We start from the raw sequence: 13,695 nt of genomic DNA on the forward strand, positions 1-13,695 counted from the left end.
TGTGTGTGTGTGTGTGTGTGTTTGCCTTTTCTTTATTATTATCCCATCTCATTATGAAACGGCAGTGACTGATTAATCTCTTCTTTTTATCACCCCAATGCATTTTCCTTTATGACGATCTATTGAATATTATCAGGCCTATAGTTTATACTCTATTAACGTCGTATCTCCTCTTTTGGGAAAGGAAAGATGCCAACACATTAAGTAGTCCTTCAGGACCATGAGCCAATCTATCGTGAGTTATCGATGTTTGTTGCAAGGTAATAGAATTCGGCCTATTTTTTTTGTGGTGTAGAGGTATGGTCTTTGACTCACGACACGACTTATATTATTTAGGTCTGAAGGTTCAAAACGGCTATTGGATGAAATACTTGGATGAAATGCCATTAAAAACGGCTGAAATTGTACAGACGTGTTGCCTGTTACATTGGATATGGGGGGTTAATTTATGAGGTCCACCCTAGTGCACGCACAACAATCAGTGTTGTCTCTGTCCGATAATTTCACTTCCGCTTTATCACTGCATAGCTTGTTTCATTTTTTTTTTAATTTAAAGGTACAATGGGGTTCCTTTATTTAAATATTAATTTATTTATCTATAATAATTATTATTGTTGTTGTTATTGTTATTATTATTATTATTATTATTATTATTATTATTATTTATTATTATTATTATTATTATTATTTATTCAATTATTATTATTATTATTATTATTATTATTATTGTTATTATTATTATTTTCATTATTATTATTATTATTATTATTATCGTCGTTATTATAATTATTTATTTATTTATTTATTCATTTATTTATTTATTTATTTATTTATTTTTTTTTTTGGTTAAATTAAAGGGCTAATAGCATTCTGTTTTTCATTGATAATTCTAGTATCGACTGCTATTTGAAAACTGACAATCTTCCATCTCCCATGACATAGGTGAAATTCAACACACGTCATTTTAGTTGAATTGAACATGTTACTGGCCTAATGGTAGCTCGACCAATTATCTCTCGTTGGCCGAGCGTTAGCTGCGATAGTATAATCTTAACTGACAATGTTTTTAATTGCAGAGATATATAAGATGACTTGTTATCTTGTAAGAAAACGAGACAAAGTTGAACATGATCAGAGACGGCATGGCGGATGTCCAGATTATAAGAATACCGGTATAAAAAGAGTGTCTGACTTACTTATCCTTGATCTGCGCGTGTATGCACGTTGCCTATCATATCTCCACGACGACCTAATCTCTGCCCCCCTCATGTACTCGAAGTTTGTAGAGATGTAGCTTGTTTATAGGCTCAAAACTGGTCAAAAACGTCAACCTCTGACGGCCACGAGCTCTTTTTCCCTCTATGTAGCCACTGAGTGTTAGGCTTTCAATGTGCCCTCGTCGTCACACATGGCCTAGAAAGCCCATTTACCTTTTTCTGACGCTTTTCACAATCCGGATGTGTTTTCGTATTCTCTGCAGAACTTTGACGTTTGTTATCACAGAGATATCACATTATGGGGATGAATGAATCATTCCAAAAAATAGTGAGCAATGTGAAATTATGGAATTGCGCCATATAAATCTGACCTGTTAAAGTATTAAATATTCATTCTGTATTTTACGTTAATGTGTTTATTGTACTCATGGCAGTTCTTTTGTTTCCAATCCTTGAGATCTTGGGATGTGCGTTAACCATTCAGCTGTATATGCTCCATACATTATTTGCTCAATCCATATTTCATGAATACAGTCGTCAATTTCACCGTGTCCCCATGGTTAATGCCGAGTTCCAGATAATGTGAATTCATGCATTATTGGTCCGATCCAAAAAGGAAGAAAAAAAAAAAAAGGTTCTCTTGATTCGGATGGATTTATCGTGTCGGTGGAAATTGCGTTTGGTGTTTGGGATTTCGTTTCCATATAAATTTAGGTTCCCATTCCATTCATTACAAAAATTAGTGATAGAGGATGTGTGCTCGGAATAGTGGAAACATGCTACGCATTACTACCGGTAAGATATTTGCCGTTTGCTGATATTCTGTTTAGCAATGCCACTGAGGCATCTCAAGGTGTCCAATGGAACAAGTGAATTTGAGTTAAGGTAACAAACCTGCATCCCCCCCCCCTCTCGATCTTGTTCTCCCACTTTCTTCTTTTAATTAAAAAAAAAATAGTCTTATTTAATATTTTAACATTTTTTAAAAATGTTCTTTACTATTATGTAGTTTTTGTTTAGTTGATAAAATAACAGCAGACGATACTGAAAATATTATTTTCTTAAATCTTGTATACTGTTGTTTTACTTTTGATCAACTGATCAAGTAAATTACTTTTCGCTTTTCCTTTGCGCTTATCAGACAAGACACCAGAATAGATAAATAATTAGCAAATGGCACGACGGTACAGAAATGAAAAAAAAATAATAATGGAATGTAATTATACACAAATAATTTAACGCATTAAGACTATGATCACACCCTTGAATCATATACCTATGATGTTCGCATGGGTGTACGATCCGATAGTGATGTCGTTTCTTCTTCTCTTTACTAGCCTATCCTGCTTCTTTGGTTTGTGATTGTATTTTTGACAGGGGATTTTTTTTTTTCTGTAAATCTTCTGCCTGTTTGTTCTTGGTTATTTATAATTTAGCTTATGATATCTTTAGGTTATGATTTTGATTTACATTTGTACTATTTTTGTTAGATTGCTTGTTTTTTTGTTTCAGCGGTCTCTCATATAACCTCAATTGTGTTGGAAGAGACCTAAAGCAACAAACAAACAAACAAAAGACTATGATCAGTGAATTAAAATAATATATTTTATGTTAAGAATGTAGATAATTATTTCAGACCTCATTGTCAGCATTTCTTTTCTAATGGTCGAATTTTTAGATTTTTACAGTGATAATAGTAATAAACGAACAAGGGCTTGTCGCTGTTCTAAGTGTGCTCGTATAATATTCAGAAACTAGCGTCGCCACATTGTGATCGATAATGCTCTGGAACGATGGACGGATGCCAGTCGCCACCAATCCCCGTTAGGTTTTAAGGGCATATGTGTTTGTTCTCAATTTTTTTTTTTCCAGTATTAGAATCTTGTCTTAAGTGCTGAATTCTCGTGATGTTTCATATTTACCAAAAGAACGTGTTAGTGCATTATATAGTCTTTGGTGTTTTCGAATAAATCCGTTATTCTACTGTTATAGCGTCTAAGATTATACATTTCAAACGATTTCATATTTTGAGTGGTGCTTTCTGTTTTCAAGTAATATGTAAGCGATGCAATTGCATAGAAAGCGCTATACTAAATGTGCATTATTATTATTATTATTATTATTTATTATTATTATTATTATTATTATTATTATTATTATTATTATTATATATTATCAGTATTATTATTATATTATTAATATTATTATTATATTATTAGTTATCAGTATTAATTATTATTATTATATCATAATTATTATTATTATCATTATTATTATTATTATATTATTATTATTATTATTATTATTATTATTATTATTATTATTATTATTATTATTATTATTATTATTATTATATTTAATTATTATTATTATTATGTTGTGGTTTGGGTACGGATATATGAACGAATAATATTTTGAAGCTCAATACTTTCTTGATATATCATTATTTTTGCCTGGACCAACACAAAAGGCAATGAATGAGCCCAAGATTCTACCAGTACCAAGAGCTTGTGACAGGCTTGTGGTGATGGTAGTTCAAAACAGTTTATTATTATTTACTTTTACTTCCTTAAATTCCTTATAAATTTATTGTGAAAGATCTCTCTCTCTCTCTCTCTCTCTCTCTCTCTCTCTCTCTCTCTCTGTGTGTGTGTGTGTGTCTGTCTGTCTGTCTCTCTCTCTCTGTCTCTCTCTCTCTCTCTCTCTCACACACACACACACACACACACAAAATATACCTATTTATCTATCTTATCTAGTTGCTTGTCTGTTTCTATCCATCTATCAGTAACCACCCCCAACCCCCCGTTGACCGTTGAATCAAACGCACAATTTTATCAAATTGATTTGCCTTATTGAGCTTTGTGTGATAGTTTAACTGATAATGTTTGCATTACATAACGATCACTCGTATTTGTAAATTCCAACACTGCACAGCTGCTTCAGATGCCTTTGACATGGTTTGGGTTTGATTGATCAACCGCCCCCCCCCCCCCCCCCCCCCTCTCCCGACTCATTTTCTACATCTGTCACTCTCCCTCTCTCTCTCTCTCTCTCTCTCTCTCTCTCTCTCTCTCTCTCTCTCTCTCTCTCTCTCTTTCTCTCTTTCTCCATCCGTCACTCTCTTTCTCTCTCTCTCTCTCTCTCTCTCTCTCTCTCTCTCTCTCTCTCTCTCTCTCTCTCTCTCTCTCTCTCTCTCTCTCTCATTATGATCTGGCAAGTAAGGCAATAACCCCTTGGCATCCTCCCAACATAAAATGTAAATAGCATGAATGAACTGACACATTATGCTGAACTCTCAGCAAATGCCTAAAGTTATCAATTCAAAACGTATACTTCAGTTCAGAGCGTATATAATATTATGAAAAGTGTAGCCCGTATCTTATCACTATAACATATGCAGTAGTATTGGATATCAAGGTAGCCCAATTTAGATTATTAAATACTTTGAAAGTAAGACTCCTCTCTTGAATACTCGGATTTCACGAATTTTAACTTGAGCTTGAGACTTATGCAATGGGATCTATTTTTAACCTCACCCCTACCTCTATAGGCATGTTTCTGGCAACACCATTTTTGAAAATTTATTTTTTTTCTACGTTTTGCAAGTCGTCTATTTATACTTTAGATTATTTATTTTTTACATTATCCACGCTCTATTTAATTGCCAGTTTTAGCGAAGATTAGCGTTTGTTTTGTTTGTTTGTTTTTAAAATTATTTTTACATACCAGGTTGCCAGTAATTGGATCCGTTAGCAGCTCTCGCTCTCGCGCAATATAATGTGTGTTTTTGGAGTGTGTAATCTGCGCAGTCGTCCTCATAGTAAACCTCCCCTCGATGAAGTGTGAGAGTGAGTACATAAAAACAAAAGTTTGGTTTTAAGATAGTTTTAAGGGTTTGATGATTAACTGGTGCTGTTCTAAATTCTCGGTAGAGTTACTTTCCTTCAAGTTGCATGGATTCTATTGGATAAACTAGGCACATCGTTTTTCAAGGCTTCGTGTTCTTGTTTCGATCGTGTATGAATGATCTCGGGGTTTATTGTTTTCTTAATATGGTATAATATGATGACCGAAGTTTCGGGAGTTGGCTGATATTTTGTATGTTGTGCCTTCATCCGTTCTGTGCATCATCATAGTGTATGTGTTGTGTTGCTGGCATTTCTTATAAAAAGAAAATAGAATAGACAATTTTACGGATTTTTTTTGTTGAGCGGTCATGTCGGATCAGTTGGTTCATGTTTGTAGAGGAAGTGATACTGTTTGTATTTATTTATTTATTTATTTATTTATTTTAATGTGTTTGCATTCGTGGCTATAGTTATTGATAAGAAAGATTTTTAATGATCAAATTCACAATCGACTTGAGCTGAACTGAAACCTTATAAATCCGTTGTTTTCTGAGCGTCCCATTTCGTAAAATTGTATTCGCCGTTTTCCCCATTTATTTATTTATTTATTTATTTATTTATTTATTTATTTATTTATTGGGGGGGGGGGTTGACATTGGCATTTGAATTGAATGATTGAATTCGATATTTTTGAATGGTATCATGGAATTTTTCCCAATTGTATGAACCTTTATTTCGTTATTTTGTCGTATAATGGATTGTTTTACTATAATATTTTTCATAGATAACCATTTCCCAAGAGTAAAATGATGTGAAGGGTCCATTATAATATTGTGTTTGTCCTTCTTATCGTAAAGCGAGAAGATCCAGAAAAGGTCGAAGCCATCTAAATTCTGATGTCTTATTTTCTACTCTAGCGATCTGCCTCAAGCTGTTGTGTGTCGAATCAATTAGTAGTCGAATGATTGCCGGCTCACAGTTCACTGATCTTTTGTTTTGGTAGCAAGCGGAATTCGTATCACAATAGTTTATGTAGTTTGAGCTGACCTCCCTTCTGAGTTCACCTCATACAAACAAAGAATATTGATGTGTACTACATTACCTGTGGAGTTCTGAGTGGCAGAGGAGGATCGTGAAACATACAGCTGACGAAGCAATTCAAAATATATAGACACACTGCCAAGTCTGTGCTGTGCCGGTTATTTAGTTACGCTCATTTGTGATTCAATAGCTTGCATAACCCTCATTAATTTATTCTTGGTAAGGATTTGTGAGTGATCAATTTTCTCCAATTGTTGATAATAGAAACGTTGTTCGATATCTTTTTAAAGATAATATACTCTTCATTTTTCTCTGGATTTTGTCATTTGATCTTGTTTTGTCGTAGGAATTCATTGAAGTGTGTCACTAGGATATTCATTTGCCATACGTTGTGATCCTTAGTCATTTAATTTGCAGCCTGTTTGGCCTTTTTGTTTTATTATATTTTGTTTTATTTTTATTCAGGAGCTTTAAGTTAAGCAGTAAGGTCGCCGTGTAGAGTGAGTGTAGGCATATTAAAAAAAAAAAAATTATTACTCCACCGTGCTAATTTAGGATAAGTTATTAAGACACCTGAGACTATCCGAGTAATTGAGAATTTGTTGCATCGGAGCAAAAAAAAATTGTTTTTAATTAACCCTGGTTGGCTGTGAGTTCAGTGTGGAGAACTGCCCTTGCAGTGAATTTAGTGGCGATGGCGGATGAACTGAATGGAGCCTGGGAACCTGCAACAGAATCGGAGGTCTCCCAGATAACCAACGGTAAGAAGTGGAATCGGAATACATCGGAAACATTTAATTTGATATTACATTCTCGTTGTTTTTAGTTTTGCCCGATGCGACGTGCATTATCATTTTCTTTTAACTGACATACGGAAGCAAACTTACATGAATGCGAAATTTGTGTTTTCTCTCTCTCTCTCTCTCTCTCTCTCTCTCTCTCTCTCTCTCTCTCTCTCTCTCTCTCTCTCTCTCTCTCTCTCTCTCTCGCTCTATCTCGTGTGTGTGCGTGTGTACTTTTCTTTATACTCTAGAACAAATAATGATTTGAGCAGATATGTTATTTATTTTTAAGGGTTATCCCTATAAGACATTGACACAGCATTTATTAAGGCTATGGATTTAACTTTTGTCACCAACCAGGCTACCCTTTACCCTTAGGAATAAAGCGGATTTTCTTGAAATTATCCAATAAAAATGTGCAACATCTCGTCACCACCCGCGCCAGATCGCGATCACCCCCCCCCCTTCTCTCTCTCTCTCTCTCACTCTCTCTCTCTCTCTCTCTCTCTCTCTCTCTCCCTCTCTCTCTCTCCTTTTCTTACGATGTAACTTATTGACACACAACTACCAACTTATTTTTTAAACGCGTTACAACCCACGTAAACACACGGCTTGCAACGATATTGTCTAACACAGCAATACTGTATTTCACAGTTTCTCGTTCCACGACGAGCTACGATATCGCTGATTAATCTTCTCCATTTTCTTTTATGTTTACTGCAAGTGGCCCTGATAGATCACGTATAGGATCCAGTAAGCCGACGAAAAATATCGTTGATACTGATCTGGGGGCTTTAGTTTTTATTCTCTCTCTCTCTCTCTCTCTCTCTCTCTCTCTCTCTCTCTCTCTCTCTCTCTCTCTCTCTCTCTCTCTCTCTCTCTCTCTCCACCCTCTCTCTTTCTCCCCACCCTCTCTTTTCCCCCACTCCTCCTCTCCCTCCCTCCCTCCCCCTCTCCTCTCTCTCTCTCTCTCTCTCTCTCTCTCTCTCTCTCTCTCTCTCTCTCTCTCTCTCTCTCTGAGATTGACTGATCAGAGTGTCCTCAAGGGGTCCATCTGTCTTTTTTTTTTTTTTTTTTTTTTGTACCCAGCCATGTATTTAATGCTTGACAGTTGATTTTAACCCTGCAAAGCAGCCGGTAATACCCCCCCCCCCTTTTTTTTTTTTTTTTAATCTTTCTCATTTTATCTCGTCCCCCCATAACCAAAATTATATCGATCGATGTTATTTGAAGTAAGATGTTCTGGCCAAAAGCAATTTTAAAAACGTGTCTTGGTATGGTGGTGTTTGGCGCTTCATCCCTGTGTCGCATTTATAATGCTTCGTTAGACATGTGGTTGGAAACTCAGCGAGTACCTTCGCTGGTATTCTTTCGATAGCAAACGAGCAGATATTATAATGTATATATATATGAATATCACAACGTAACACAAATTCACTACTTGTCCAGGCGATGCACCAAAGACAGGGCATATGCAGACTCTAAAATATCTTATAAACTTCATTTTTGTTTCGGCAGACGACTTGCTGTCCCAGGACAAGGAGGAGATGACGGATCGAGTAGCATATCTGGAGAAGAAGGTCTCCAAGCAAGAGGATGAGATTGTCTGCCTTAAGGCCGCCATGGCTGATGTGATAAGGAGGCTGGCACAAGTGGAGGCTAGTAAGTTGTTCTGCTTTTACCTTTCTTGATTCTCTCCCCTTGCTGCCTCTTCTACTCATCCCTCTTCTTCCTTCCCCCCCCCCCCCATCCCCTCCACCTACATCTCTCTTACTACTATTAGACCACCCTCATGGTACTCACTCCATCTCCTCCTCTTCCTGCTTGTCTTCCTAATGTTTCCTTTTCTTCGCCATGCTGCTCCTCATTCTCTTCCTCCTGCCTTTGACTGAAATCTATATTTCCTATCTTAACTAAGACATAAATATCAAAAGTCAAATGGAATAATAGCTTCAATGTTGACCTTTCGGGTTTCCCCTTTGTTTTCCCCGAAACGCTTACATGATCTATCTTGGTTAATTAAATTGAAGCTTCCGTTCCATTTGACTTTTTATTTCTTCTAGCTTCTAGCAGCAACATTTGAATGATCATGTTTAAGCGTCATTTAATCCTATGTTCGATTTCTCCTCAATTCATTCAGCATCCCAGAACATGGCGCACACGTCCAACAACAAATCCAAGCCATTCACACCCAGGCCTCGCTCCGTGGCTGGTGGCCTTCCAGACAGGCCTCACCACACCAGTAGCAGCACCTTCAACAGGAACGCTGTGGAAAACGCCAACGCCACGCACCGCCCTTCGTCCTCATCGGGCTCGCGTAGTCACAGGTCCAGCATGGGCGGCAGTGGCAGTCACCGTTCTGGGAATTCTCTCAGCAAGTGGTCATCCCTGTCTACCTCTACCGAGATGGGTAACTCTCATCTAACAGCTACCTCGTGAGTTTGATTGTATTATTTCGTTATTGGATTTCTTTACAACTCTTGAATTAATTGGGGAACTCCGAACAGTTAAGTGGACATACATTTTAAGACAAATCAAAGAAGCTGTATTATTTTTTCCAGTGACAGAAAGATGAAGGCTTATCAACCAGAATAAAACCCTTTGGAAATGGATGTCTTTTTTTTTTTTTTTTTTGTTTGTTTGTTTGTTTTTGTTTTTTTGTTTTGTTTTTTGTTTGTTTGTTTTTTTTAATTTTATTTTTGTTTTTTTTGTTTTTTTTTTGCCTGAGATCACTAGTCAGGAAATGCAAGAATCTCTAGTATCATTTCTATGCGATGCCTTTTATATATATTCTATTTAGTAGCAAAGCACGCTGTCAGTTTGCCGAATTCAACACTTTGTATTTAAAATTTCTATTTTAAAATGCATCTTTGACTATTTTATTGACTTTATTTTTCATTTTCTTGTGGCAAAAATGGGTTTTAATGATAGCTTTCCTGTTGCATTGCAGGTGCTGCATTATTTCTTATATTTTAAATTTTTGTTTCGTTTTTAAGTATTGCATTGTTTTGATATACTGAATATTGATTCTATTTGTTATCGTTGTTGCTCAAGTTTCATTTCAGTGGTGCTTACGTTTTGACCCCCCAATTCTTTAATTGCACTTGTTTTAATGTTTCAGTGTTTACTCATCTTCTAATTAAATTTTACTTCAGAAATAATCCAGGCGTTTATAGATAGAAAAGGAAACCATTTTTTAAAAAAATTCAAGAGTCAATGGTCTATATCGTGTGTGTGTGTGTGTGTGTGTGTGTGTGTGTGTGTGTGTGTGTGTGTGCGCGCGCGTTGTCTGCATCGTTGAAATGCTCTTGTGTTGCAACTAATATTAACTACATACATTTCACTACAAACTTACACATGACATTTCCCTTGAGGTTTTTGTTTAAATTTCCTCTATAGTTTTCGTCCCTCCTATATCCGAAATACAGTAGTATAAAGTTGGAAAAAAAAAGTGGCTCAGTCACAGTTGGATGGACAAAGGAGAGCGAGAGATGGTTTGGAAGACAGAATCAAACTTGGTTTGTTAATATATTAGTCCGGTGCTCTACCAGATTTGCAACAGGTCTACAGTTCCATACCAAGGCCAGTAAAAGGGCTGTCCCATATTATTATGCTGACTTTACTCCTTTCGATTGCTATGTAGGATGCATCTTTTTGTGTTTACCCCAATAAGCTTGTCCGGTGCGTTTATCGATTTATTGGCCAGTGATTCCCCTTGTCAACGAGACCTCGTGATATTATCAGACCTGTCCCAAAGTATCCCTTACTCTCCTTTAGCCCAGGCTCTAAGCTGTTTATCTTCACCCTATCAATTTAACCTTCCTATTCTCGTGGTCATTGCTACAGAAGAAGCATACAGGACTCTTACATTCTGACAAGCACCGACTCGTTCTGGGAAATTCCAATGGTTAAACGAAAAAACCGTTTGTAAAAATTTTGTTTCAATGGGGATCGCAAACTTCAGTTCAGGCAGATAATTGTGAATATTTCTTCATTCGTTTGTTGTTGGAAATTTTCGAATTTTTTTTCCTGCTCGGCGTCTTAGTTCGTTGCGACTTGGTACTAATTCTCATCTGCGCTTGTTATACATTTCCTTGGTGTGTTTAGGCTAGTCCTCTTGTACTACCTTACTGTTCCAACCGGAGTATCGCATGCGCTATCTTTATGCCCATTGGACATTCATTTTGATTTATTCTCTCAATTTATTCAAATAATTGTTTCTGCTCGTTCATGACTGGCATGGTTATTCCCCCCCCCCCTCCTACCACGTCTCTTCCAATCCTTTTATACTTATTGTCACGTCACTTTTTATCCATGCAAATACATTTGTTCAGTTTTACTTAAGCCCTGGCTGTGATCCTTCACTGATTTGGAAGCTCGTATGTTTTAAATCGATCTCCCGGCAAGGTGGCTTTTTTTAAACGTTAACATCGTCTGAGTGTATCAATATCGGGATTCTTGTTTTCCTGTGCACTGGTTGCGAGTGTTTACCAGTTGAATGGATACATTTCTTTTGGACTCTCAGGGCACTTTCCTCTGTTTTAACCAGTTCCGGTTCCATTAATCATGTTTTCTCACGATGCTTACAAGTGGTGATAAAATCGAACACCGTATGTCTTAACATATTACCGAACGGTTTGACAAACGCCAGTTAACAGACACATAAAAAAAAAAGATCAAAGAGAGGAAGAAAGAAAGCAGAAAGCTTTTCATCAATCCTGCGGGTATTATGATACTTATCGTATTAGAATTTGCGAAAATATTTCGTGATTTATCTTTCTCAACCTCAAAACCTGACCGTTCCATTTTGTGGCCATGACAAAGAAGACATCACTTTTGTGCTTCGGCCTGGCTATTAATAGCCCATCATGTGTCACCGGATTCTGGGTTGTGACGTTCCCTATTCCGTAGTGCCATTATCCGATTAGGATACGGGATGCCGTAGTGGCATACTTGCTATAACCACAAGTACTCATCCCAGTTTTAGTGTTCCCAGACCGCCATTGTCCCCGTTTTGTTTATACCGCTCTACCATGGTTACTACGTAAGGGCAACATAACAGGAACTCTTGTCCCGTCGCCTTAATGAAACTGATACATATTCTTCCTGCAACGCGATGGGGAAAGACTGAGCTTTGTTCTCTGGCAATAATAGTTGTTGGTTTTGCGTATTTTGCCAAGTGTGACCACATTTCTTTTGTTCTTTGTTTAGATTTTTTTCTGAGGCCGATACTTCACTTTTGGAATGATTTTTTTTTTGTTTTCTCCAGACATTTTTGTCGACTTGGATTTCTGCGCTGTTTTATGAACGGTATTTCTAAGGAGATTCAACTTTGCGAAATTAACGAAGTGGAATACGGCAACGTTATATTAATGTGGATATTTCATTAGAGCGTTAACGTTTTAATCAATGATTTGTTATATCCGATAAACTGGTTTGATAATATCGTCGGATGCGAGGTGATATTGTTAAGAATGATAGTCGATCAAATGTTTGTAGCGATGGTGATATCAAAAGAGGCCTTTTTAAAAATATTCACATCATTTTTTTTTCATGCACCGGTTAACAATGTTGAGTTAAAAAAAAATAAAGAACAGCAAGAACAGGAACAAAAATGATAGATCAAAAAATATCGTGAGATTCAACGAGACTTGGAAAATTTAGGTCTGCCACGTATACTGATAAGATAATATAATGCTAAAGGTAATATTCGGGAAATTTGGCCAATTTCGGGGGGGGGGGGGGGGGGGGGGGGGGGGATGGGTCACCTCTTTCTAAAACATAAATACCGAGGACTAGGATCGAAATCCACGAATATATCTTCCCAGATAAAGATATCATTATCTAAAGCAGTTCAGGAAGTAATTTTCTGCACCAAAAATAATGTTTTGTTTTATTTTGGCCTCCAATATTTGGATCATTTTGCGAAATATATATGCGAATTTCTGCCAAACTATGAAAAAAGAAACCCCTTACGGTTGATCGATTCGATCGATATTTGAAGTACGAGATTTTTTTTACCAAAGTCTTTTAAAAATGTGTTTGTTATTGGGGGGGGGGGGGTAGTTTTGTTTTGTTTTTATGTTTTTTGAAATATCTATGTTTTGTTTTTGATGGTTTGTTGTTTTGTTTTTGTTTTTGTTTTAAGGTTTAACTGCAAATCAATAGTTCATAGATTTGGAAACATTTGGCCCTTATTAAAACTTTCATATCGTAACATCACCACTAAAGATAATTCATAGTCTATGAAGCAAATAATGTATTTATTTTAGTGCAAGGAAATTATTAATCATAGTTGTCGCACCTTCACACAATTTATACTGAAAAACAATTTTGCCCTCAATTTTTTTGACCTTGCCTGAAGAATAAAATATTTATTACGGCTTTGTTCAGAATTCACTGCCATTTCCAGTTATGTATTCGAAACTTGTTATTCAGGATAAGGGTATCATAGATTTACAAGACGTCCTTGATTTGAACAATACCCGGGAATTTTCAAGGTTTTTTTTTCATACATTATCTTACTGGCAATGACGGCATTCTTATATTATTATAGCTTCTTCGACTGAGTATTGCGCGAATTGATGCCATTTTGTCTTACTTTGCCAATTTATTACCCCATTTTCGTCAATGATTAATAAAGTACCATCACTCTTGCAGTTTTCAAACGATTCGTAACTGTAATGTCAATTAAGAGATGGTGTTTGGTGTTTTGACATAAAAATCCGCCAGGGACACATCGAATTTTTCGTCTTCTATAAAGGGACAAATGTTCTCTTCAGCTCATACAAAGCGGTTGTCTCT

The 13,695-nt window shown here is 36.3% G+C and overlaps 1 protein-coding gene across 50 annotated transcripts in view; it reads left to right on the top strand.

Moving 5' to 3' along the window:
- The window catches only part of LOC144973446 (echinoderm microtubule-associated protein-like 2), an 82,408-nt gene that overhangs the window by 34,343 nt on the left and 34,370 nt on the right, over positions 1-13,695 (top strand). For 34 of the 50 annotated variants that reach the window (XM_078916317.1, XM_078916298.1, XM_078916002.1 and 31 more), the window contains 2 exons: positions 8,410-8,553; positions 9,032-9,326. In XM_078916317.1, the coding sequence (XP_078772443.1) occupies positions 8,410-8,553; positions 9,032-9,326 (439 nt within the window). Of the gene's footprint in view, positions 1-1,269; positions 2,013-2,982; positions 3,041-4,948; positions 5,069-5,092; positions 5,149-5,985; positions 6,339-6,574; positions 6,871-8,409; positions 8,554-9,031; positions 9,327-13,695 lie in introns of those variants that run through there. The other 16 variants (XM_078916154.1, XM_078916252.1, XM_078915916.1 and 13 more) reach the window with 15 other exon arrangements.

The sequence above is a fragment of the Berghia stephanieae genome, chromosome 1 (genome assembly GCF_034508935.2).
Source record: "Berghia stephanieae isolate SIO BIC M18660-M18661 chromosome 1, UCSD_Bste_1.3, whole genome shotgun sequence".
Lineage (NCBI taxonomy): Eukaryota > Metazoa > Mollusca > Gastropoda > Nudibranchia > Aeolidiidae > Berghia > Berghia stephanieae.